Raw genomic sequence first — 26,406 nt, 5'->3', positions numbered from 1 at the left:
TAATTTTATGAAAGTAAACATACTGAATTATTATACGAGTAATTTGTCCTGCAGTGAGCTATCATTGCTTTATAATTATTAGTCTAGATCTCCTATTGGTGAGACCGGGGGGCACTATAGGTTTCTTCTCTGTCCATCTTGAACTCCATTCGTCAACACTCTAGCAGCTTCTAGCGGCTTCAATCCTTGATCAAACTTCACAGTATGATAATGAACCATAACATCTCAGACAAGTTCGAGTTTCAGAAATTTTGGGTCAAGGTCACTTACTATTTTTAACTTTTGAGATTTTTTCTCTTTCATTTTGCCAAAACATCCTGGTAAAAAAGCTTATCTATAAAATTTACCAAATCTTCCTGGTTCAATTGTCAAAACTTGACAAAACATATAAATTTGGTAATATCTCAGATATCCAAAACATCTTTGTCCCAAAACCTTTGGTAACACAGAAGGTCCTAAAACAAATGTATCAAATACTTCATTAAAGGTCTCATCTCCTAGTGGTAAATTTATACATTCAACTTATTACTGTATTAAAATACAGATCGATGAGAAATTCTATGTCTCCTGTGGGAGAGTGTAAATATTATGCAAGATTTAAAAGTCCTAAATGAACTTAATTACAATAGGAATTCACCCAAGTCTAACCAACACCTGTACTAACTGAGTGATATACCAATGGAAGGTTAAATGCTGGATCGTATCATTTTTCTAATACTCTGTCAATAGTAAGTGGCAGTATTAAATGTGTAACTTAATATACACACACACACGAGACATGGGGACAAGGTTGTTTAAACAGCATGGTTAGCATAACATCTTAAAAAAAAATAAAGATAATTTGATATTGTTTTCTATAAAGTTAAGAATATTTATCAATAATCAAATAAGAGCTACATTTCAGGTGAATCATAAATAAGAAACACCGTAACAGAATGGAAAATCTATCTCTGAATTAGGGTGTAGGAATTTTTTCAGATCATTAATCGACAAGCTAATCAACAATTGAAAAAGTAGGCCCAGGTGATCGAGTGTCCCACAGTAATCACGATAATACAGTAATATCTCGGTCAGCTGGCGGTAATTATACAAAATAGAAACCAGGAAAACACTTCCATACAAGTTCATTATTTTAATTTGACACATAGCCAAAAATATTAAAATGGGACAAAAGGAATCCTAGTCGTCCAGTCAATATTATGATCCTTACCAATAAGTACTGTTGTGAACAATGTCATACCCCATATACACTCATAATATACACTTGTTAACACTCATACACTACTAACCACTACCAGCTCCACACTTTACCGTCTGTATAGAGACTATCAGACCTTCCATACATTTCATACTTTCCAAACAGTATTAGCAAGAAAATCGAACAATACACAAATCAATTGAACAGATTAAAGTCTTGACACATTCCATAATTTTAGTAGCGATCGTAGCAAAGAAAATCTTCCCTTCCATGATACATAAATCATGTGCCCAAAGGTTGTGTGCATTCCATAGGCTCCAAACACAGGCCACCCCACACAGAATCAGACATACCTCATGTACACAGGACCATCACACCTAATCACAAATCTCATCATTTTCTCTCCTGACTCTGATTTTCTTTGTGTTTGATAATAACCTGATCGATTCCTGATCTACAGAGGATGACAGAGCTATTACCATTGCTATTGCATCTGTTGATAGATGTGTTATATATTTGAGTTCATGACATCGTAAATGACACTTCCTTTAACCCTTAATGGATTCTTATATGAAGACACAAGCTCGGCCATATAGACAGGTTCCTCCCTATTGTGCATCACTATGGCAACAGTCCACACATATTATACACAGGAAGTGTTTGGTGACTAAGGGCAGATAACCACAGTTCCAACACAAACATGGCACATATTTCCATAAAGTTGGCAGATCTTCAACATGGGGTTCATCCCTGACACATGGCTGTGTTGTCTGTCTAGACCAAGGTCCTCGCCAAATCTGATCTGGGATTAGAGACCGCAGTCATAACAACAGCAACACAATCTGTAAAGTATAAGGACAAATATTTACTGTGAGACAAGATGATGATGACAAAAGCCTCTGAAAAATGGTGTTATTATTTGAATATAAAATCTCCTATCTACCATATTTATTCAATTAAATATAACGTTCATTATAAATCACCAAACCTCCATATTCACCTTTTGGAAAATATGTTATCAGTACAGTATACTAATGCTGGGGGTACATGAAATCAATTCATCATGACAAAGTCCATTCAAGTTATAGATTGTATAGAGTTCATTAGCAGCCTCCACTATAGCTTTTAAGAGTTTTGATTAACATAAAAACAACATTCATATGGATATGAATAATCAATGATGGATTTTTTTTTACACCCAGAGAAAGAGCTTTTTCCAGCAACAGTTTGAAAGGAAAATATGTGAATCGCAAAAATATTGAAGATTTTGTGAGCCTTTCCTCCTTTATATAAATTTATCCTAATATATTTTCTATATATTACATGATATTGTTTTGAAATGTGACGGATGTTTCCCCCACCACAGTATCGACCCCCTACCTAACACACTACAGACCTCATTTAGTGTCTATTTCATAATGTGTTCTTGAACAGAGAAGTAGCCAGAGGAAACACAATATCAACTGTGTTAAACTTTGTATTATTTGGAAAATAACTAAAAAACTAGTGTCAAGTTCACTCTCACTCCAATGTTATGATGACCCTGTGTCCTAATGTCAAGTTCACTCTCGCTCCAATGTTATGATAACCCTGTGTCCTAATGTCAAGTTCACTCTCGCTCCAATGTTATGATGACCCTGTGTCCTAATGTCAAGTTCACTCTCACTCCAATGTTATGATGACCCTGTGTCCTAGTGTCAAGTTCACTCTCGCTCCAATGTTATGATGACCCTGTGTCCTAATGTCAAGTTCACTCTCGCTCCAATGTTATGATGACCCTGTGTCCTGATGTCAAGTTCACTCTCACTCCAATGTTATGATGACCCTGTGTCCTAATGTCAAGTTCACTCTCACTCCAATGTTATGATGACCCTGTGTCCTAATGTCAAGTTCACTCTCACTCCAATGTTATGATGACCCTGTGTCCTAATGTCAAGTTCACTCCCGCTCCAATGTTATGATGACCCTGTGTCCTAATGTCAAGTTCACTCTCGCTCCAATGTTATGATGACCCTGTGTCCTAATGTCAAGTTCACTCCCGCTCCAATGTTATGATGACCCTGTGTCCTAATGTCAAGTTCACTCTCGCTCCAATGTTATGATGACCCTGTGTCCTAATGTCAAGTTCACTCTCACTCCAATGTTATGATGACCCTGTGTCCTAATGTCAAGTTAACTCTCACTCAAACATTATGATGACCCTGTGTCCTAATGTCAAGTTTACTCTCGCTCCAATGTTATGATGACCCTGTTTCCTAATGTCAAGTTCACTCTCAATCCAATGTTATGATGACCCTGTGTCCTAATGTCAAGTTCACTCTCACTCCAATGTTTTGATGACCCTGTGTCCTAATGTCAAGTTCACTCTCACTCCAATGTTATGATGACCCTGTGTCCTAGTGTCAAGTTCACTCTCACTCCAATGTTATGATGACCCTGTGTCCTAATGTCAAGTTCACTCTCACTCCAATGTTATGATGACCCTGTGTCCTAATGTCAAGTTCACTCTCACTCCAATGTTATGATGACCCTGTGTCATAATGTCAAGTTCACTCTCGATCCAATGTTATGATGACCCTGTGTCCTAATGTCAAGTTCACTCTCAATCCAATGTTATGATGACCCTGTGTCCTAATGTCAAGTTCACTCTCACTCCAATGTTCCTTATATAGTATTAAAAGCCAAAACAACAAAACCATAGAGAACCTGATATTTTGATGGCTGACAAAAAAGATTATGATCCTTATATACCCTCAAGCCATCAACCAACACCAGTTATGTACATACAAGTAACTGAGGCAGGTATTGATTCGTAATTCTCTAATAAAGAAATTTACTTGTCATTTTCAAAATAAATAGTTGAAATCTATTTCACATATCCTTACATAGAAAAATTTGAAATGAGCTTTTTTGGAAAATTCAAATTTACAAAGAGTGAGATCTGACTTTACTGACACTGTGTTGACCGAGTCAATGTGTCGGAAAATTACAGTGTGTCAGTATAGTCAGTGTTGGCAATGGCAGTGGAGCTGCTCTGGTGGATAAGGTCAGATGTTACAGTATATGGTTAAAGTCACTGGTCAGTAAAGTCAGGTTTAACTGTAGATGTAAAAAAAAAAAAACAACAAAAAACCGATTTCCTGGACCAAAATCTCACCTTGGTCCCATGAGAGAAGAACTCTATTTTTACATGGCCTATTTATATACTTACATTGGCCACGCAATGAGAACCAATCAATAAGATATTGAATAAGGATCAATAATTGCTAGTAATTCAATAAACTTCGGTAGAGTACCGTAAATACATACTTGTGGAGTAACATTGTACGGGCCATGGTGGTGCAAAGGATTTCATTATTTGAGGGTATCGGAGAGATTATTTATCAAAGTTTCAATGCAGTGTAAAGTTGATCAAGTTAGCACAAGAAAAGCTATTTTGGGTCATAAAGAAATCTTTACAACCCTGCTGAATATGAGGCAAATATGCCACGACCGAAGGAAATAAATGTTGAACTATAGTCGAAGGTCCAGGTCTGCTGACGTCAATCAGATAGTTACACAATACTTGAGGAATATACAAATACCATAAATCTCTTTATTTACATTGTACTACAGTAAGTTAGACAGGACATCAATCATTATCGGGTAGTATTAAAAGCCAATTCAAAACATCCATCAACAATCTAAAAAATGTTTATTTTCATAGATTTAACACCTGGAACTAATGGTATTGCACCCTATAAGGTTTTTTTTGCGGTAACTACCGCCATTCTTACCCTTGTTCAATTTGCCAACATAATGAGTTTACACCAATATCAACATACATGCGTTATATATTTTCTAATAGCTATTTCTAATCAGTGATTCAAATTCAAAGTACGGTATACAGAGGGACCACATTTAATCTGAAACAATACCCGATTTAAAAAATACCAAGCACAATCCTATCCCAGTAAGAATTTAAAGGTTTTCCAATAACCCAGAGAACATTTTGCTCATACCCCTGTAAATATTAAGGGATTTCCTCACATACCCTTACAATGATTCAACCCTATGGCCTATACCACAACAAACTTTATCTAAACCATTCCAAATTTTCCAACATAAACCTATAAATTCTTGCATTTTTTTCTGGAAATAATTTGGAAATACCCTTTTAAAAGATCCCATATCAATTTTCCATTGTACTTCAATATGTACATGTATATACATTTTGTGTATACACCATAACTCCACAACTGATATGACCTTTGAACCTATTGTGATGGTTCATTGAAGAAACCTACACAGAAATACTGATGATCCCATAATCCTATATATTTGAATACATTTACTAGAATCATCAGGTAGAACCAAGAACTGAACAGTGTTTTTGTTGTCTTTCCAGTATAAATGTAGTCAATGGTTCCTCATGGGGTAGACCAAACCAGTTCATTTCATCTGCAATATACAGGTATCCTGTGTACATAATTCCAAGGTTTTTCTGTACTCCTGTCGAGACTACAGTCCTACAACTCTATTCTTTGTTATCAACTTTTAGATAATCTATACCCATCTAACCTTATGTTCAGAGTAAAGATGTTGTTTAACAAAATTATTTCACCTGTTTTACTGGTAGGAAGTTTAAAGTTGAAAACCCATTCTTAAGGTCAGCTGTTTTACTGGTAGGAAGTTTGAAGTTGAAAACCCATTCTCAAGGTCAGCTGTTTTACTGGTAGGATTTTGAATTAAACAGCCATTCTCAAGCTTAAGATCAGCTGAACTTTTAATTGAACAGCCATTCCAAAGGTCAGCTGATTTACTGGTAGGAATTCCGAATTGAACAGCCATTCTCAACATCAGATGTCTGGTATGATGTTTGAATTGAACAGCCATTCCAAAGGTCAGCTGATTTACTGGTAGGAAGGTTGAATTGAACAGCCATTCCATAGGTCAGCTGTTTTACTGGTAGGAAGTTGAATTGAACAGCCATTCCATATGTCAGCTGTTTTACTGGTAGGAAGTTTAATTGAACAGCCATTCTCAAGGTCAGCTGTTTTACTGGTAGGAAGGTTGAATTGAACAGCCATTCCATATGTCAGCTGTTTTACTGGTAGGAAGTTTAATTGAACAGCCATTCCCAAGGTCAGCTGTTTTACTGGTAGGATGTTTGAACTGAACAGCCATTCCCAAGGTCAGCTGTTGAGATATTCTTTTTTGTTGACCTTAACCTCCGACCCTGATACTAATCACCCTCCTCGGGCTATAAGGTGTAAAGTTTAAAATTGGATGGATGTTTTTTATCGAGATAGATCATACAGAGAAAACAAATCTGGACATCCTTTTCTCGTGATCTTATCCAGACTTTGCTAAATAATTTCCACCCTTTGTCTCAGACTTGACTTTGTCTCAGACTTGACTTTGTCTCAGATTGAATTTTAAATAAAACATTGCAATAAAGCAAAACTATCAGGAAGACTATTGTACTATCCACCCACCCACTGCCTGCATGTAGGATAATATAATACCTCACAACAAGGTATTCAGAAGTATGGCCGACTGTAGTACTTTTTATTACTGACACTGGGAGACATTTACATACATACTGTCTACAGCAATACACAAATTCATTATTTATTAACACATTGGAAAGATCTTCACTCAATACAGTGTAAAGAGGCAGGAGCTCCCATCCAATTATCATACTGGTGGAAATAGATACAGTCAGCATTGTGGTAAGGATGTTTAACTCAGTATTGTACTTGATACATAGCAATATATGTATATACAGGTAGGTACTGCAATAAACACCTACATAGATTTTTGTCTACATATTAAATTGCATAAATCCATATCTGGTATATGAAATATATTGATTGTTTATTATAACAATGACCAATTATTATTTTCATTGTATTTCTAACCTACCAGTGGGGCAAATTAAAACTTCGGCAAAAATATGCAAGCTAGGCCATATTTGAATTAATTCAATCTAACCTGTACATGTGTATTGACTGGAATCAGCTGACATTCAGAAAATCTTGATTAGTGGATAAGTCAATGCGACCAGCCTACAGATAATGGTCTACCAATACACACAATGTGAAGTCCCCAGTCAACAGAACATTGATTAGCCCGCCCCTTGTCTATACACAAATCTGCGGTAATGTATTTCTCCCATTAACATATAGATAATACAATGGTGAGCGTATGCCCAGCCATTCCAGTGCCCAACATCACAATGTACATCTTTTACACCTACATCGATAATCAATTCTCAAACTTATTACGAATTCGGGTATAACAATACCATTCAAGTGACCAGGATATCTGACCAACCAAGCACGAATTTAATGCTCCCGCACATGATTGTTCGAAACTAAGAACACTGTATATATCTGATACATGTATTAGTAGAGCTTATGAAATCTTTTTTTTTATCCAAACTATTTTTTAAATGTAAATTTTAAATCGAAGAATTTACATTTCATTATGAAGCATATATGTGTATATGTACATGTCAAACCTGTCACATTTGAGCTTCCAAGGGAGCCAATAAAAAGGTCACATATGACAGGTGGTCCCTTAATCCACGTTCAAAGAAAATGATGTACATTGTACATGTATACATAAAAGAGAAATAATGACATTAATTCTGATAATTGTTTTTCTGAGATTTTCCTTTATTAACTTTTAACTGGTGTATTTTTACAATAAAGTAATACAGTGTGTATTGAATCTGGTTGGTATTGAGGCCTTAGATCTTGATGATTATGTAATGTCTATTTTAATTTGTCACTTATCCTTATATCTCATGACATCATGCTGATTCATACAAGGCAGTAATACTTATAGGTAACCATATTTTTCTCTACGACTTACACTGTACGTATATACATATAAGTATAGGTAACCACATTTTTCTCTACGGCTTACACTGTACATATAATATACATATAAGTATAAGCATGCAAAACATACAGGAATACATTATGATATGCTAGGAAGTATTGATTTGCAATTTCTTAGAAAAAAATCAGAATTTCAATTTTTTAAAAGCAAATAAGGAACAGAAAGGACACATACATGCCTCGTCTAATCATTTTCATTTACTTTGCATACAAAAAGCATACAGTTTATTACTTTTTACCTACACTACCTTAGTTTGCAATCAGACTTAAGCTTGGTACCATCAGTATAGCTGGCCCAGAAACCAGTTCATAAGAATCCAATAATTAAAACCACAATTTGTCAAAGTATTTACAGTTAAATGAGTATTTCTGTGTAATTATCCAAAAAATATCATATTGCATGTGGTGTTAAATGTCCCATGAGCAACCTTGGTCATTTTGGGGATGAGCATATCTTTGTAGTAGCTGATGGCTACCTCAAAGTGTTTTACCTAAGGACATATCTAAACTAGAGTGATGGTGCAGAACAGCTGTCCTGACGAAACATAAAATGCCCACAACAGGAATGAAAGCCACCACAAATATCAAAGAACATTAGAAGCTAAAGACCATTACCTTTTCAGCATTCACAAATAATAACATTCTTAAAGAAATTCAAATATGATGATCTTATTCATCAGTGTATACTTAACCGATATTTTAAAAATCTCAAAAAGGATTTGATGACTAACAACAGCTGGATATGGCCTTTCAATGACACAACCCTACCTATAATTAAACATGTTTATACATCAGATTACTTAAAAAGTACAAAAATGACCACTACTACAGGTAAACAAGGCAGTGGCCATTTGACCCCTACAATGTATAGCACTATTAACCAGTCTATAACAGGACGTAGCATATATCAATATATATACTGCAGATTAAACTGTTGTTTGTTTTTACCGCCACCCTCACCGACAAGTTGATATACAGCCACGCGGTGTAAAATCTTGCCTGATACACCTTTATCGGTCATTATCGACAATCAATCACAATGTACAATCAGTGTTCACGCTCCAGTAAGCACATTGATTAATTCACAACTAATGCCATGACTGGTGTGGTGTAATCAATGACAGCTCCAATATATAACTGGTACCTTATAATTAGTGCCCTGTAATAGTTTTTGTCCACTTTTATGATGCTGTATAGATTATATGATGAGAATGATTTGTATATAAATATCCAAATATATTATTATTTGTCAGAAAATGTCATTTCCACCTAATGAATTTTTTTTTTAATTTTTTTTTTAGGAAAGGTTGAGCATGTTTGAGGTAAATACAAGGTCATTTATTGCAAAACTAAAGAAATCCATTCTATGTACTTTAGATTTTCCATTATCATTTGGTTTTATTTTATTTTCAATCAAGGTAAAGGCATGAATGTGAAAATTTCAGTCTTTATAGAGTCAACAAATTAAGAAAAGCATGCAAACTTAGCACTTAAATTACATTTAAAACAAGGCAGAGTATTGCTAGCAGTCAACTATTTTCCATATCTGGACATACTTTGTTTGGAAGAGCTACCTGATCAATACAAAATATGACAGTTGTAAGGCTAGGGTATGTCAGAGGTCCTGATATCATGGTTAGACCATTCCCAAACACTAATATATCATTACAAGACCCCGATATCCTCCCAGGACATGTACACCATTAATGCCAGAGATCTAGTGGTAGGATGTTGAGTTCCCAAACACTAATATATCATTACAAGACCCCGATATCCTCCCAGGACACTAATGTCAGAGATCAAGTGGTAGGATGTTGAGTTCTCAAACACTAATATATCATTACAAGACCCCGATATCCTCCCAGGACACTAATGTCAGATATCAAGTGGTAGGATGTTGAGTTCCCAAACACTAATATATCATTACAAGACCCTGATATCCTCCCAGGACACCAATGTCAGAGATCAAGTGGTAGGATGTTGAGTTCCCAAACACTAATATATCATTACAAGACCCTGATATCCTCCCAGGACACCAATGTCAGAGATCAAGTGGTAGGATGTTGAGTTCCCAAACACTAATATATCATTACAAGACCCCGATATCCTCCCAGGACACCAATGTCAAGAGATCTAGTGGTAGGATGTTGAGTTCCCAAACACTAATATATCATTACAAGACCCCGATATCCTCCCAGGACACCAATGTCAGAGATCTAGTGGTAGGATGCTGGGCTATGTGACCAAAAGGTCACTAGTTCATAACCTGGTACAGGAACTGTGTTGCTTCCTGGAACACAATACTTTACTCCATTGTGTTCTAGCTGACTCCTAAGTAAATGAGTATGTAACACAGCAGTGTGAAAAACATGTTTAAGAATCCGGCTGTGGGCTTTTCAGGGAGTTGGAAAAGAAAAGGTTGTTTGAATAGGCTAGTTGAATAGGCAAGTTGAATAGGCTAGTTGCTAAAGGCCCAATAAATACAGAAAATAATTTGTGAGCCACTTTGAGATGGCTTTGTTGATGCGATGAAGTTGTATATAAAACTTACTTACTTCAATATCATACTGAGTTACTGACACACCAATATCATCCTGAGGCACCAATATCATACTGACACACCAATATCATACTGACACACCAATATCATACTGACACACCAATATCATACTGACACACCAATATCATACTGACACACCAATATCATACTGACACACCAATATCATACTGACACACCAATATCATCCTGACACACCAATATCATACTGACACACCAATATCACACTGACACACCAATATCATACTGACACACCAATATCATACTGACACACCAATATCATCCTGACACACCAATATCATACTGACTCACCAATATCATACTGACACACCAATATCATACTGACACACCAATATCATACTGACACACCAATATCATACTGACACACCAATATCATACTGACACACCAATATCATACTGACACACCAATATCATACTGACATACCAATATCATACTGACACACCAATATCATCCTGACACACCAATATCATACTGACACACCAATATCATACTGACACACCAATATCATACTGACATACCAATATCATACTGACACACCAATATCATTCTGACACACCAATATCATACTGACACACCAATATCATACTGACACACCAATATCATCCTGACACACCAATATCATACTGACACACCAATATCATCCTGACACACCAATATCATCCTGAGGCACCAATATCATACTGACACACCAATATCATACTGACATACCAATATCATCCTGAGGCACCAATATCATACTGACATACCAATATCATCCTGAGGCACCAATATCATCCTGAGGCACCAATATCATACTGACACACCAATATCATACTGACACACCAATATCATCCTGACACACCAATATCATACTGACACACCAATATCATACTGACACACCAATATCATACTGACACACCAATATCATCCTGACATACCAATATCATACTGACACACCAATATCATACTGACACATCAATATCATACTGACACACCAATATCATACTGACACACCAATATCATACTGACACCTGCCCTGCAGGTAGGGCGTAAGAATTGTACCTACTGCCCCCATTGCATGATCGTAAGAGGCGACTAAACTTGGGATCTTATCTTTTCTCTTCTTTCTTGACAACTTTCTTCTCCTAATGTCGCCCTTGACAATGCCTCACTTTTGGCCTTTAGTTGAGCGTTCGCCGCTGTGAGCAAGGTTTTGGGTTCTGTCCCCTAGCCGAGACATACCAGAGTCTTTAAAAATGGAAGTTGCTACTCCTGCTAAGCGCTCAGCATATTTGGAGTGGGACGACTGGTTGGCCCGTTGTCAGTATAATGTGACCGGGTGGGGTGTGATGCTGGGTGTCTTCGGCAGTATGCTTCAGTGAGATAGCACTTTAAATCTGCAAAAGTTCCGGCCTATCACAAGGAGACTTCAACACGAACATACCGCAGCCTCCCAAAACACACATACGCACTCACCACACTCATACATGTCGCACGCACGGGGGGCCGTCCTTAAATTACCTTAGATGTTAATAGGACGTTAAACAAAATAAACCAAACCAATCATACTGACACACCAATATCATACTGACACACAAATATCATCCTGACACACAAATATCATACTGACACACAAATATCATACTGACACACCAATATCATCCTGACACACCAATATCATCCTGACACACCAATATCATACTGGCACACCAATATCATACTGACACACCAATATCATCCTGACACACCAATATCATACTGACACACAAATATCATACTGACAAACCAATATCATACTGACACACCAATATCATACTGACACACCAATATCATACTGACATACCAATATCATACTGACAAACCAATATCATACTGACACACCAATATCATACTGACATACCAATATCATCCTGGCACACCAATATCATACTGACACACCAATATCATACTGACATAACAATATCATACTGACACATCAATATCATCCTGACACACCAATATCATACTGACACACCAATATCAACCTGACACACCAATATCATACTGACACACAAATATCATACTGACACACAAATATCATACTGACACACCAATATCATACTGACACACCAATATCATACTGACACACCAATATCATCCTGACACACCAATATCATACTGACACACCAATATCATACTGACACACCAATATCATACTGACACACCAATATCATACTGACACACCAATTCAAAGACACCAATATTGTCACGAGACTCAAACATCATCAAGAGAAATATAGATGACCAACAGTCAGCCTAAAATTGATTGGTATCAATAATGAATCTTTGAATCAACACTATTATATTCCTGTGTTTGTCAAAATCAGGATTGCCATAGCAATGTTGGATTAATTAGTGGAAGAAAGTGAAAAGAGAAGTCTTCTTGATAGTATGGAGGACAATGGAGGAAAAGTTGAGTACAATCCTCTACAGGACACCCATATAGACAGCCAGGACTATCAATAAGATGGAAATTATATAGATCAGAGTAACTATTTAATTGGCATAGAGTAGCATTAATTAATTGTGGATCATCTAGGTCAGGTTGGTGTAAAAGTTCATATTTCATACCTCCGATGAGATACAAACATTAACCTCTGACATGAATATTATCTTGAGACCCCAATTGCAATATCACTCTGAATCCCAAACATAAACCTGAGACACCAACATAATACTGAGACAATAATATTATTCTCAGACACCAATATTATCCCAAAATCTGAAAAGAAATCCGAGACACCAATAACGCCCCAAGATCTAAACCAAAATCTGAGACCCTAGTATCATCCTGAGACACCAATATCGCCCCAAGATCTAAACCAAAATCTGAGACCCTAGTATCATCCTGAGACACCAATATCATCCCAAGATCTAAACCAAAATCTGAGACCCTAGTATCATCCTGAGACACCAATATCATCCCAAGATCTAAACCAAAATCTGAGACCCTAGTATCATCCTGAGACACCAATATCATCTCGAGATCTAAACCAAAATCTGAGACCCTAGTATCATCCTGAGACACCAATATCATCCCAAGATCTAAACCAAAATCTGAGACCCTAGTATCATCCTGAGACACCAATATCATCCCAAGATCTAAACCAAAACCTGAGACCCTAGTATTATCCTGAGACACCAATATCATCCCAAGATCTAAACCAAAATCTGAGACCCAAGTATCATCCTGAGACACCAATATCGCCCCAAGATCTAAACCAAAATCTGAGACCCTAGTATCATCCTGAGACACCAATATCGCCCCAAGATCTAAACCAAAATGTGAGACCCAAGTATCATCCTGAGACACCAATATCGCCCCAAGATCTAAACCAAAATCTGAGACCCTAGTATAATCCTGAGACACCAATATCGCCCCAAGATCTAAACCAAAATGTGAGACCCAAGTATCATCCTGGGACACCAATATCACCCCAAGATCTAAACCAAAATCTGAGACCCTAGTATCATCCTGAGACACCAATATCGCCCCAAGATCTAAACCAAAATCTGAGACCCTAGTATCATCCCGAGACACCAATATCACCCCAAGATCTAAACCAAAACCTGAGACCCTTGTATCATCCTGAGACACCAATATCGCCCCAAGATCTAAACCAAAATCTGAGACCCTAGTATCATCCTGAGACACCAATATCACCCCAAGATCTAAACCAAAATCTGAGACCCTAGTATCATCCTGAGACACCAATATCGCCCCAAGATCTAAACCAAAATCTGAGACCCTATTGTTATCTTGAGACAACAATAATATCATCAGGAGACCCCAACTGTAGCTTGAGACCCTAATGTCATACTAGACCCCAACTGTAGCTTGAGACCCTAATGTCATACTAGACCCCAACTGTAGCTTGAGACCCTAATGTCATACTAGACCCCAACTGTAGCTTGAGACCCTAATGTCATACTAGACCCCAACTGTAGCTTGAGACCCTAATGTCATACTAGACCCCAACTGTAGCTTGAGACCCTAATGTCATACTAGACCCCAACTGTAGCTTGAGACCCTAATGTCATACTAGACCCCAACTGTAGCTTGAGACCCTAATGTCATACTAGACCCCAACTGTAGCTTGAGACCCTAATGTCATACTGAGACTTTCAGTATCATCCCTAGACTCCAACAGCAGCTCGAGACATTAATTTCATCTTGAGACCCCGATCCAGAGGTTATATGATATTGGTACACAACACACTGGTATTTAGACACATCAGAAACAAATCAGATCAACATGAAACCATTGCATATGGTGTTTATTATACCTGTGTAACTCAAGAAGAAATTTGGTTTTAATCAAATGGTAAAGTCCCCACAAAATGCTGTGTGTGAGGGACAGAAATAACTGATACATCTCCCTGTATGATTTTACTGTACTGATGATCCATTTAGATTATTGTGTACAAATTAAGTCATCAATGAGGACATTGATGTTTGTTTGCTGGGTTTATTATCCCATTCTGCAAATAAAAACCCTTGAATTCTCAGAATGAAGGTCTAGGTCATTCATAACAACAAACTTGGCAACCCTTAATCCCTGGAAAAATATTATGGCTCTAGGTCTTTTGGATATAAAGAGGTTTTTGGAAAAGTTTATGGAATAGTTGATGATGGATGCCGCACTATGATATAACCTCACTTGCCCTTGGGGTAATATAAGTGAGCAACAAGAGAGGTGTATTTACCCGATAATAAAACTATTTTTAGGGAAATGTTTCCATGTGAAATCATGGTGAATCTTTTATTATTGTTTTTAATAGTGTTGAAATATATTTCTCTGGATCAGAGCCTTTAGTTAAACAACAGAAGATTGCATCAGCAGATAAGTGAGATTAGCAACCATTCTTTTTATTTAAATGTAAAAGTGTACCCATCTTCATTCCTAAAGAAAGAGTTAAGGGTGTGTTTTTAGGTTTTTAGGATAGTACAGCATTCAAATGAAAGTCAGATGTAAAAGACCGAGACACTAACCCCAACATGCTGATGTGGTGATCAGAAGAGGTCCTCCATTTCCTTCATGAACTGGTCGTAAGCGTCGTCCTTGGTCTTGGTCTGAGCTGCTATGGAGGCTGGTGCTGTTACAGGAGCCAGGCCTAGTAACCGCTTCTCCTCCTCTTTTCCTATCACACAAACACAGCCAGTTACAATTTATATCATTATTCACTTTCACTGTAAACACAGTTTAAATTTGCAGAAGCTACAGGTATTCAAACTCAAAAAATTCATGAATAGATTTGTACTGATACGATGTATATAAATGACGCCTTTAATAAACAGTTTCAATTTGCTGAAACTACAGATATTCAAACTTAAGAAACAAAAAAAATTCATGAATAGACTTATACTGATATGCATATTAATGATTTTGGCAATGAAGAATTGTGTAATTAATCATTTGTGTTGTTAATGCCACCTTAGACAACATTGATCTCAAATAAATAAAGGGAAACAACCAACATAAAAATAATGTTATGTCAACCAAAGGGAGCCAACCAACATAGAGCTATTCTATGGCCAGTATAACATAATATTCAACAGATAGAGCTATTTCCAGTATAATATGATATTCAACAGATAGAGCTATTCCAGTATAATATAATATTCAACAGATAGAGCTATATCAGTATAATATAATATTCAACAGATAGAGCTATTCCAGTATAATATGATATTCAACAGATAGAGCTATTCCAGTGTAATATAATATTAAACAGATACAGCTATTCCAGTATAATATAATATTCAACAGATAGAGCTATTTCCAGTATAATATGATATTCAACATATAGAGCTATTCTAGTATTATATAATATTCAACAGATAGAGCTATTCCAGTATAATATAATATTCAAAAGATAGAGCTATTCCAGTATAATATAATATTCAACAGATAGAGCTATTCCAGTATAATATAATATTCAACAGATAGAGCTATATCAGTATAATATAATATTCAACAGATAGAGCTATTCCAGTATAATATAATATTCAACAGATAGAGCTATTCCAGTATAATATAATATTCAACAGATAGAGCTATTCCAGTATAATATGATATTCAACAGATAGAGCTATTCCAGTATAATATAATATTCAACAGATAGAGCTATTCCAGTGTAATATAATATTCAGCAGATAGAGCTATTCCAGTGTAATATAATATTCAACAGATAGAGCTATTCCAGTATATTCCAGTATAATATAATATTCAACAGATAGAGCTATTCCAGTATAATATGATATTCAACAGATAGAGCTATTCCAGTATAATATAATATTCAACAGATAGAGCTATTCCAGTGTAATATAATATTCAGCAGATAGAGCTATTCCAGTGTAATATAATATTCAACAGATAGAGCTATTCCAGTATATTCCAGTATAATATAATATTCAACAGATAGAACTATTCCAGTATAATATAATATTCAACAGGAGGAGTCTTGAAATAAAGAAATTCTATACACGGTGGGTGCTGTAGAAAATGTAGCCTATTACATATCAGTACTGTTTGAATTAAATCACTTCTACGGGTGGTTCCTGTTTGAAAACCCTCCTGTTGGGTAGATATTTTACTGGATTAACCCTTAGATGGGGTAACCTGGGTCATTTTGTATAACACAGTCAAAACAGTTGTACTGGTTGTCTGTTTATAAAACAAGATGAAGGATGTACCTAATGGTCTTATTTTACTTTCTGGTGAGATGTAACAAAGACTTTCAGGGACTGTATTGAGTAATAACATAATTCTGCAGGTGCAAGATTTATGCCTGAAATGATACATTTTAGAATATCTTGTAGATGAAGTGGATGGCCTGCAGAAACAAAAAGGACCCAAGATTCTTATTGATGTGTCAACTTCCCCAATATTTTTCTTCCTAAATTTGGATCTCTGAACAATTGACTTACACCAATCCAATATCATACAGAAACAGGTCTGAAGAGAACTCACCAGTGGCTTTGACTCGGCCCTTGGCATCTCTCACTTCTCGTTTGACCTTGAGAGCTGTTGGTGTGAATCGTGTAACATCTCCCATTACATTCTTGATCTGGGGCTTGGCCTCAATGGTCGCTGTATTTTTCTTGTCATCGCCGCCAATCTTCTGGGGAAGCTTCATGATACTAGGTGGCGCACTAAGCACATTGGGATTCTGAGAAGCGGCACCAGGAGGAGGCAAGCCTGGAGGAAGTACGCTTGGTGGCCCGCCTGGTGGTCGCATTAATCTCGGGCGGCAGTACACCTAGAAAGGAAAATGTCAGTTTAATGTCTAAACTATTACTTACTATCATATAACACTCAAATAAAATCTTGCTCATATACTCGGTAGGTTTATCATCTTTTATGTATATCCTTTTAAAGTTAAATTTGTTGTATAAAGATCACAATGCAAAGAGAAATTTGCAGACTTTCGTAGTGTAATGAACAAACATATCAACATAAGTACAGGTAAGTGCCAAAATTTAACATACATGATGGTAAACACCAAAATTTAATGACCCTATTATGAGCAAACAACGCCCAAAGTACGGTATATTTTTAATTTTCTTTGAAAAATTAATCTCGCTACATAATCAAACACTAAATATTCCACAACAGATTTAGACAATGCATCCTCCATCATGATGATAATTACGATGACACTTTATGTACCAATTATTGTTGGAATTATTACCTGGCGGTCCAGGTGGTAATCGTGGAGGCATCCTGATGTTGGGCGGTAAACCAGGTGGTGGTCCCGGGGGTAGACCCTGAGGGCGACCTGGTGGAGGACCAGGGGGCATCATCCTTGGGGGTGCTCCTGGAGGTCCTCCTCTCAACATGGGGGGTCTGAACATCATAGGAGGGGCTCCAGGAGGGGGACCTGAAAGAGATATAAACAATGTATATCAGTATACAGTATGTATGCCTACCTCCGTAAATAAAACAATATTGAATTATTAGAGTACACTAATTATTGGGCATATCCCAGAATAAATATATGCATATTTACCAAATTATAACAAAAAAATAAATGCATGAAAACTTGTATGAAATTTAACGATATGTTAGATTATAATGATATGCATACAGAATAACATAAATTGTGCTGTATTTATGTAAATGTTAACAAGAGATCCCAGAGGGATGGTGCCCACTATTGAATTATCTTTATTGATTCTATACTAGATTTATCTTTTCTCTAATTTAATGATTTGGGAACCTACAGAATTCTACGAAACATCTAAGAACTTTCTGTGAACAAGAAATAGCAATACCTCACTTCAAACTGTCAAAATATAAGAATGTCACCATTTGGTTTCTCAGATTAGACTCAATAAGAATAGCCCACCATCTGATATGACCTTGACATTTGATAAACATTGGTATCTTACCTGGAGGGACACCTGGTGGCAGACCCGGGGGAGCCCCAGGAGGTGGACCAGGAGGTATAAGTCTTGTAGATGAAGCCTGCTGTGCTGCCTCATCACCAGGAGGACCATCTGGTAGACTAGCCACAGCTTTCTTCTTCTCTTCTTCCTCTTTTTTGGAGTCTTCTCGTCTTTCACTCTGAAGAAAAGAATTCTTTAGTTAATGTATAAATCTACAAGCTCCTAATATTCTAGAGTATTTCAGTAACATATATGCTTTTAAATAATTTTCCATTGAAAACAGGTCTATTTCATGACTATGAAATCATTCAATTTAAATTATCATGAGCCTTATCAATAGATATCATTCAATACACAAGATATATAAAGACTTGCATTATAAATATGCAGGTATTTTGAACAATATTAGCATATTTGATAAAGTAAATAAAGTATATTGATTTCTAATCTGCCACTAAATTTGCTAGTAATCTCAATCTTTGATGAAATGCTACTATTTTGTCATTACCAGTAGATATATATTTTTCAGTAGTAACTCTAGTAATATCTTTCTTCTAAGTGTAAAACCTAATTAAAGGTAAACACATAAAAGAGTGCATGCCCCATTAATAGGAAAAGACAATCAAGAAACTAAAACAACAATATGATGTCCAATACAACAAGTATTCTCAAACATTTCTTTTTGTTTAAATTACCTTCTGTTTTTTATATCATTTTGATAGTTTTCTAAGGGAGATAATTCTTACAATTATAGCTTTATATTTCAATATCATTTACTGACATCACTAGTAAATGTGACAAAGTGCCTTACTCTTCTGTCTCTGTCCCAATCTCGGTCCCTGTCTCGGTCTCTGTCCCTTTCCCTATCTCTATCTCGGCTTCTTTCTCGGTCACGGTCCCTGTCCCGATCTCTATCTCGGTCTCTATCTTTATCTCTGTCCCGATCTCTTTCCCTGTCCCGATCACGGTCCCGATCACGATCTCTGTCACGATCTCTGTCCCTGTCTCGAGATCTTGTGCTCCTGCTATCCTCTTCCTCTGTCACTGCTGGGACTTCGACTCCCTTGGGACCTGGCTGACCCGCCATCTTTAACATCATTGCCTGTAATGGAGTAACCCCAGCCTTCTTCTGTAACCCGAACTTTAGCCTTGTGTCTTTCTCCTCCTCCTCGGGATCTCTTGTATCATCATCAACAAATCGTATCTTTCTTTGCTTAGCTGCTGAAAATTAGAAAAGTTGGGTTAGAAATATCAACAAACATTCATCTTTAATATTAGGTCACAAAATGTTCCTTTTCTACAACTGAGAAACAGGCTGGTCTGTGCTGTCCTTGGCCAAGACACTTTACTCTAATAGCTTTGGATAGCATGTGAAGGGCATCCTGTAAGTTGTTCAGTAAGGTAGTCACCAAAGTAGTCATCAAAATGACCCTCACTGTTCATTGGGTGATAAACTCAATAAACATACTTTTCTATTATTTCCATAACAGTTAAGTGTACGCACAATTTGCATAGTAACCATTCTTATAGCTTTTTGAAGCACAGAAATTGAAAAGGATCCCCCCAATTATTTTCTGGATGGACCCCACATATATAAGAACTTGATTTATAGATGATCAGGAATCAATACATTGCAATAGACAATATTGCTAGACCATAGCTGTATCACAGAACCAGGGACTGACATTCAGAGATCAATTTAGTCTAGACTTTAAGTAAATGATATAGGCTACTCGACACAGGTAGTTCAACCATTGAGAATGTATACAAGAGAAGTTGGAGGTTACTGTATGTACCTTGCTGGGATTCCTCCAGATCTGGCTCTGGTAACATCGGTTCGTCCTCAATCATCTCCTGGGGCTCCTCTATGTCCACATCTACTGTTCCTATGTTCTCCTCAATGTCTACAAAACAACACAGATCATGTATTAAAATGTTCAAGTATAGGTTAAAGGGACACAAACAGAAATAAATATATATTGTGTTACCTATGTTACCTATAAAAAGTGGTTAACAAACACTATATACACATACAGTAAAACTCGGATAAGTCGAAGTCGACGGGACCAAGCAAAATATTCGACTTATCCGATGGTTCGACTTATCCGTGTTTGTATACAGAGACAAAACCCGACTATCATCGGTTGTAAGCAGAACAAGTGCTTGCATGATAACATAGTCGAAAATAAGCAATACATAATAACAAAGAAATTAATTAATTGTACATGATAACAATTATTCCTTTATCTAATTAACAATATTGTGCACAGTTACAGATAAAAACAAAGTTCATGCGTAAAATAGTCTTTGACATAGACACACGATTTACACACAGGAGTCGCAAATGACAGCATAATATTCTATGAAAACGTTACATATATTATAAGAATATAAATGTATATATTGTACTCATATTATTTATCTTTAAATCCGTTTATATTGTTCTCCAATTTAACAATATTAAACAATAAACAGTCCGGGAAAATTGATCGACCGTACGCGTGCTGATTTTGTATCAAAGGTGAATGCCGCGGTCAGTGTTTTATCGGCTGCATAATCATGCATTGCCACAATCTTTTGAACAGAGTAAAAACATCCCGCATATCATTGTTACTATTGCATCGTCGTATTCAGAATTTAGGCATATATAGATAAATCAATGACAGACAGGTATTTTTCTTTGCATTTTTCGATGGAAGATATGTAATTTATCGTTTACTTTTTCCTTATTTTTTTCGGCGGCCTTGTGCATCAAAACAGTAAACAGAACTCATATTGGTTTGTAGACTAAAACGTGCACATTTTATTCTTAGTTATGTATACCTGAACGTTTTACTTCACCTGAGCACCTGTATAAACAATGGGATGATGCGTAACTGACAGCCGGAAACTAATAATAGGCTCTGTTTACACCGTTACGGGTGATCGGTCACACTCGGTCAATCAGACGAGGCCAGCAAATTTTACCTGAGACAGCATGACGCCTCGATGTTCGACACAAAAATGGAAATTTTGGTATAGTTTAGAAGGGAGGGACCACAAAATATATTCGACACAACCACAGTATTCGATTCAACAGTGTTCGAGTCATCCGTGCTTAATTTACTAAGATAAAGAATGGAAAAAATCGGGACCGAACGAAACGTTCGACTCATCCGATGTATTCGATTCAACCGTGTTCGACACAAGTGAGTTTTACTGTAATTATGTTATTATGTTTGATACAAATGTAAATGTACAACATGAACAACAGATCACATTTGGTAAAGATCAGTTTACAAGATACCAATCTAAACATTTCTGTGAAAACACAAGATCAGGTGTTGAAGTGAACTATCTTTTACACCTTTAGCTGGATCATATTCCTCATCCTCGCTGTCGGACAGCTCCGGAGGAGGACCGGGAGGAGGTCCTGCAGGCTTTCTCCGTCTGGCTACTTCTATCTCCATAGCTGTCACTTCTCTTTGTCTGTAGAATTCAGAGAATCAACATATAAATGCGTGTGATGAATATAAAAATTATTTAAGCATTGAACTGCTTTCATTTGGAAGTTATGGGCTGATGAATGCCAACTGGACAAAGGCAAATTTAATGAAGCGCACTATGAAAGCAGTTCAATGCTTATATTTACATTTGACAACGAATTTGAAAGACTATATCCAGGAATTTTACTCTGATAATGAATTAACAAATTATTATCGTCAAAGACGGAACAGCCTTTTCAACAGCCATCTTTCGTTATCGCCGAGGTTACAATTATGACGTCACTATAATAATGACGTCATAATAAAGATTTGGAAGTTATGGACTCATAACTTCCAAGTGAGCTTGGTAAAGTTATATAGTGGGGCTGCAGTGTAAATGTAAATATAGTACAATAAGTAAGGTGTATTACCATTTGTCCATCCTTATAGAAGTGCGTTCTAAGTATATTGTTACACAATTTCAATGGTATGTCTTGTGTGAATAAAGAAATGTCAGTAATTACTTTCAAGTTGAGGAGTTCAACTTTAAAATTATTCCGTTCTTTTTATTTAAGAAATGATCTCATTCTATCATCTGAAAAATTTCAGCTACATTTTAAAATAATAATTCATTTATAACACAGGATTGATCTGTGATCACAATGACAAGTCATATCAATTACCCATATGCAGATGACTTCTTGAGAATTCCATGGGGCTGCTTTAGGTCATCTAGGCTTGGTATCGGGATTTCATTAGGAAGAGGAATCAAGGAAGGAACTGTAACACAACAGCAAACAAAACGTTGTAATAACAGACGATCAGACCATAACATGAAACAAATATAATCCTTTCTCGTTAAAAAGTTCATTTAAGTTCATTATTTCATTTGAAAAATAATGTGAGGGCGTCAACCAAAGATGGAATGAAAGTCCTTTCAAGCATAGGAAACGGTAGTGAAATATTTACAGTATTTATTCTCAAAGCCCCTGCCCACAAATAAGCCCCGCTCCCTATTTTTACAGAATCATTAATTCAAAATATTAAGCTAAGGTGGTTCAATAGTCATTATTTCAAAAATTGAAAAATAATGTAAGGGCATCTACCAAATATGGAATGAAATGGTTTTTTTCAAACATAGGAAATAATATTGATAGTATTGAAAATATTAACCGTATTGATTCACAAATAAGCTTCTGCCCTAAAATAAGCATTTTCCCCATTTTTGCAGAATCGTAGCCTTTAAAATAGTGAAGTGGTTCACGAATAAGCCCTCCACAAACTTTGGTATTTAACTTTTATACTTGTGAGGGGATTATTTGAGGATGAATATGGTACATGTACTAAGCTTTTTCACTTAGGAAGACGGATTTTACGAGGAAATGTACATAATTGACTTGCCGTTCTTAAGTACAGGATAGTTAGTTAACCATAGTGTTTTTGTAAAGAGTTACTTACTAGTACTGTGTTGGGGTATGTCTGGTAAGGGAATCTGATCCAACTGTACACGTTCAGCATTCTTCACTTGCTCTGTTGAATAAAAAGACAATAAATTACTGTGCCCTGTCAGTGTTAGAGTAGAAAATATACAAGCAAATTGATGAATCAAAGGAATGTTATAATTATTAATCCACACGATTTGTTTGAAAACATTAATAAGACCTAGAAATTAAAATTTGTCTGGTTTAAATGTTTTATTACTATGTGTTATTCTAACTTAATCACTAGATGAATGGTATTTATCAAGAACACCTGTAGCTATGAAATCATATTACTTGATCAAAACTCTTGCACTTTGTTGACCAATCACCTGTCATATGCCTTGTTGTCTTCAGAATATCATTTCTCTCTCTCGTCCTTCTCTCTCATTTTTTTTAACTTACCAAAATATACTTGAAGTTGCATTCTTTTCTTTTCATAGTCATTTTCAGATTTTCGCAGATCACGGGCAAAGTCTGGATTTTCTTTTTCCTGTGAAATATGTTATCAAATATAGACTTATACTATCTTTACTAACACTGTGATACCAGTGATGTCAATTTTTTTTCTAATATGATCATATACCAATATTAAAGTTAAGATGTAAAACTTTATTTTCAGTGTATGTGATAAATGATACATACATTGTTACATGGCAAAATACACACAAAAGATATAGAAGGGACGTGTATCATTAATACTTAAGGACCTGCTTGTTCAGGATCTTACACAACTCATTAGGCATTCTTCTGTACGAGTTCAATGACAAATCAAATATTTGTGGAAGATATGTTTAATTTCACATATATGGTATATGTTATTGTTACTTACGTATAATTTCATGACCCGTTGAAAAGTCTCTTTCAATTTTTTTCTCTTGTCTTTCAATACTTTCTCATTCAACTTTGGTGCCTCAATTGGGTTATACTCTGGAAATAGAAAAAGACATTTATAATGGTTAAGTAATGTCATAGTACATTGCATTTAGTATAGCTACATCATCATTATCATTATTTTTTTTTATTTTTTTTTTGAAGCAGGATCTGATGAGTTGGTCAACTCTTTAAACAATGGGTAGATAATGAAATTGTATAGTTATGACCAAATAAACTTACCCATTTTATCAATCATTTCCATTTCTTGGAGCAGTTTCAGAGGGTCTTTGCCTTTCAAAACAGCCTGTCTTACCATCATACGCTGCTTCTTGTTCTAATAAAATAATGAAACCAGCATAAAAAGGGAGGTAACAGCAACATTTTTTTTCTTTCCATGTTTAATTTCTTTCACTGGTTTGAGATGGGGCCTTTTTGTTTCTCATTTTGGGAAGGAACTTTGCATGAGTTTACTGTAAACTACAAAATTTGGAAATTTGGCTGGTATATGAAATAATTTCAAATGGGAATGAAGCCTACTATTGGCCGCAAAAACATAACTCTGTGAAATTATTTTCCCTTTTCATTTATGTATGTTCTTCTGCAAACTGTAAATTGTGTGTACTATAATCAGAAACAGCATTGACTATTTTATATATTTGCTAGAATAAGATGGCTATTTTATGCTTCAATATATTATAATGGAAATCATTTCCAATATCAAGACTTTTGCAGCATGCTACTGCTCATTACCTTCTTCAACTCTTTCTTCCTTGCCTCCTTTCCTAGAAAAAGCAAAATGAATAATATAAGTTGATTTAAATGGTAATGCATGGCAAATAGCAATGGCAAAAGAATCGATATGTTGTAGGACTCTGCCAATAGCATATGGTGATAATATGTGTTCATAACAAGAAATACACAACAGCCACAAAATTGTTATTGCATTAGTTGATCACATATAGCATTTATTGTCAGTCTGGAACCAAGGGAGATAACAAGGATATTTTTAGTTTAGGAACCCTTTAATTTTTGCCAGCTTTACCTTTGCCCGTCCGTTCCCTCTGGCTAAATGATAAATCGTTGTGCCTTTCTTGGATTTTCATTTTGTTAAATGTGTTATTTTTATATTATGACTATAAGGCGGTAAAAGAGTAACACTTACGAGCTTGATCTGTAGGATTCATGTATTTCCCACTTTTCGTGGTGTTGATCGATCGTCGACCCATGATGATTGTTGTCTTGCTTCCGTCTAACGATTAAAATAATTTAATAAACTGATTTGAATTTATCAGCTCGAATATCAGTGTGCTAGCAAATATACTTTAGCTGGTAGTTTTCCACATGGTCACCATGTTATGTTTCCTCGAATGTGCCTAACTTGCACCAAGACGCATCGGCCATGTTTTGCCCTTGTATTGTCACGTGACATCGTAAATGGACACATTTTGCAACATTTATTTTATAATTTTCATATAAATTCAACCGTATAATATCATTGGATATAATATAAT

The 26,406-nt window shown here is 36.0% G+C and overlaps 1 protein-coding gene across 1 annotated transcript; it reads right to left on the bottom strand.

Moving 5' to 3' along the window:
- Positions 1-1,117: 1,117 nt before the first annotated feature.
- LOC117336187 (WW domain-binding protein 11-like) lies at positions 1,118-26,325 on the bottom strand. Its single transcript, XM_033896612.1, is given in 16 exon segments — positions 1,118-2,040; positions 15,679-15,827; positions 17,660-17,936; positions 17,938-17,948; positions 18,381-18,569; positions 19,081-19,255; positions 19,889-20,298; positions 20,874-20,981; positions 22,424-22,545; positions 23,225-23,321; positions 24,000-24,071; positions 24,425-24,512; positions 24,852-24,949; positions 25,136-25,229; positions 25,646-25,677; positions 26,058-26,325. Coding segments are annotated over 15 exon segments (1,965 nt in total). The 5' UTR covers positions 26,122-26,325; the 3' UTR covers positions 1,118-2,040; positions 15,679-15,699.
- Between the last annotated feature and the right edge of the window lie 81 nt (positions 26,326-26,406).

This window comes from Pecten maximus, chromosome 1, assembly GCF_902652985.1.
Source record: "Pecten maximus chromosome 1, xPecMax1.1, whole genome shotgun sequence".
In the NCBI taxonomy this organism is placed as follows: Eukaryota; Metazoa; Mollusca; class Bivalvia; order Pectinida; family Pectinidae; genus Pecten; species Pecten maximus.
This window is presented reverse-complemented; position numbering and strand designations above follow the sequence as displayed.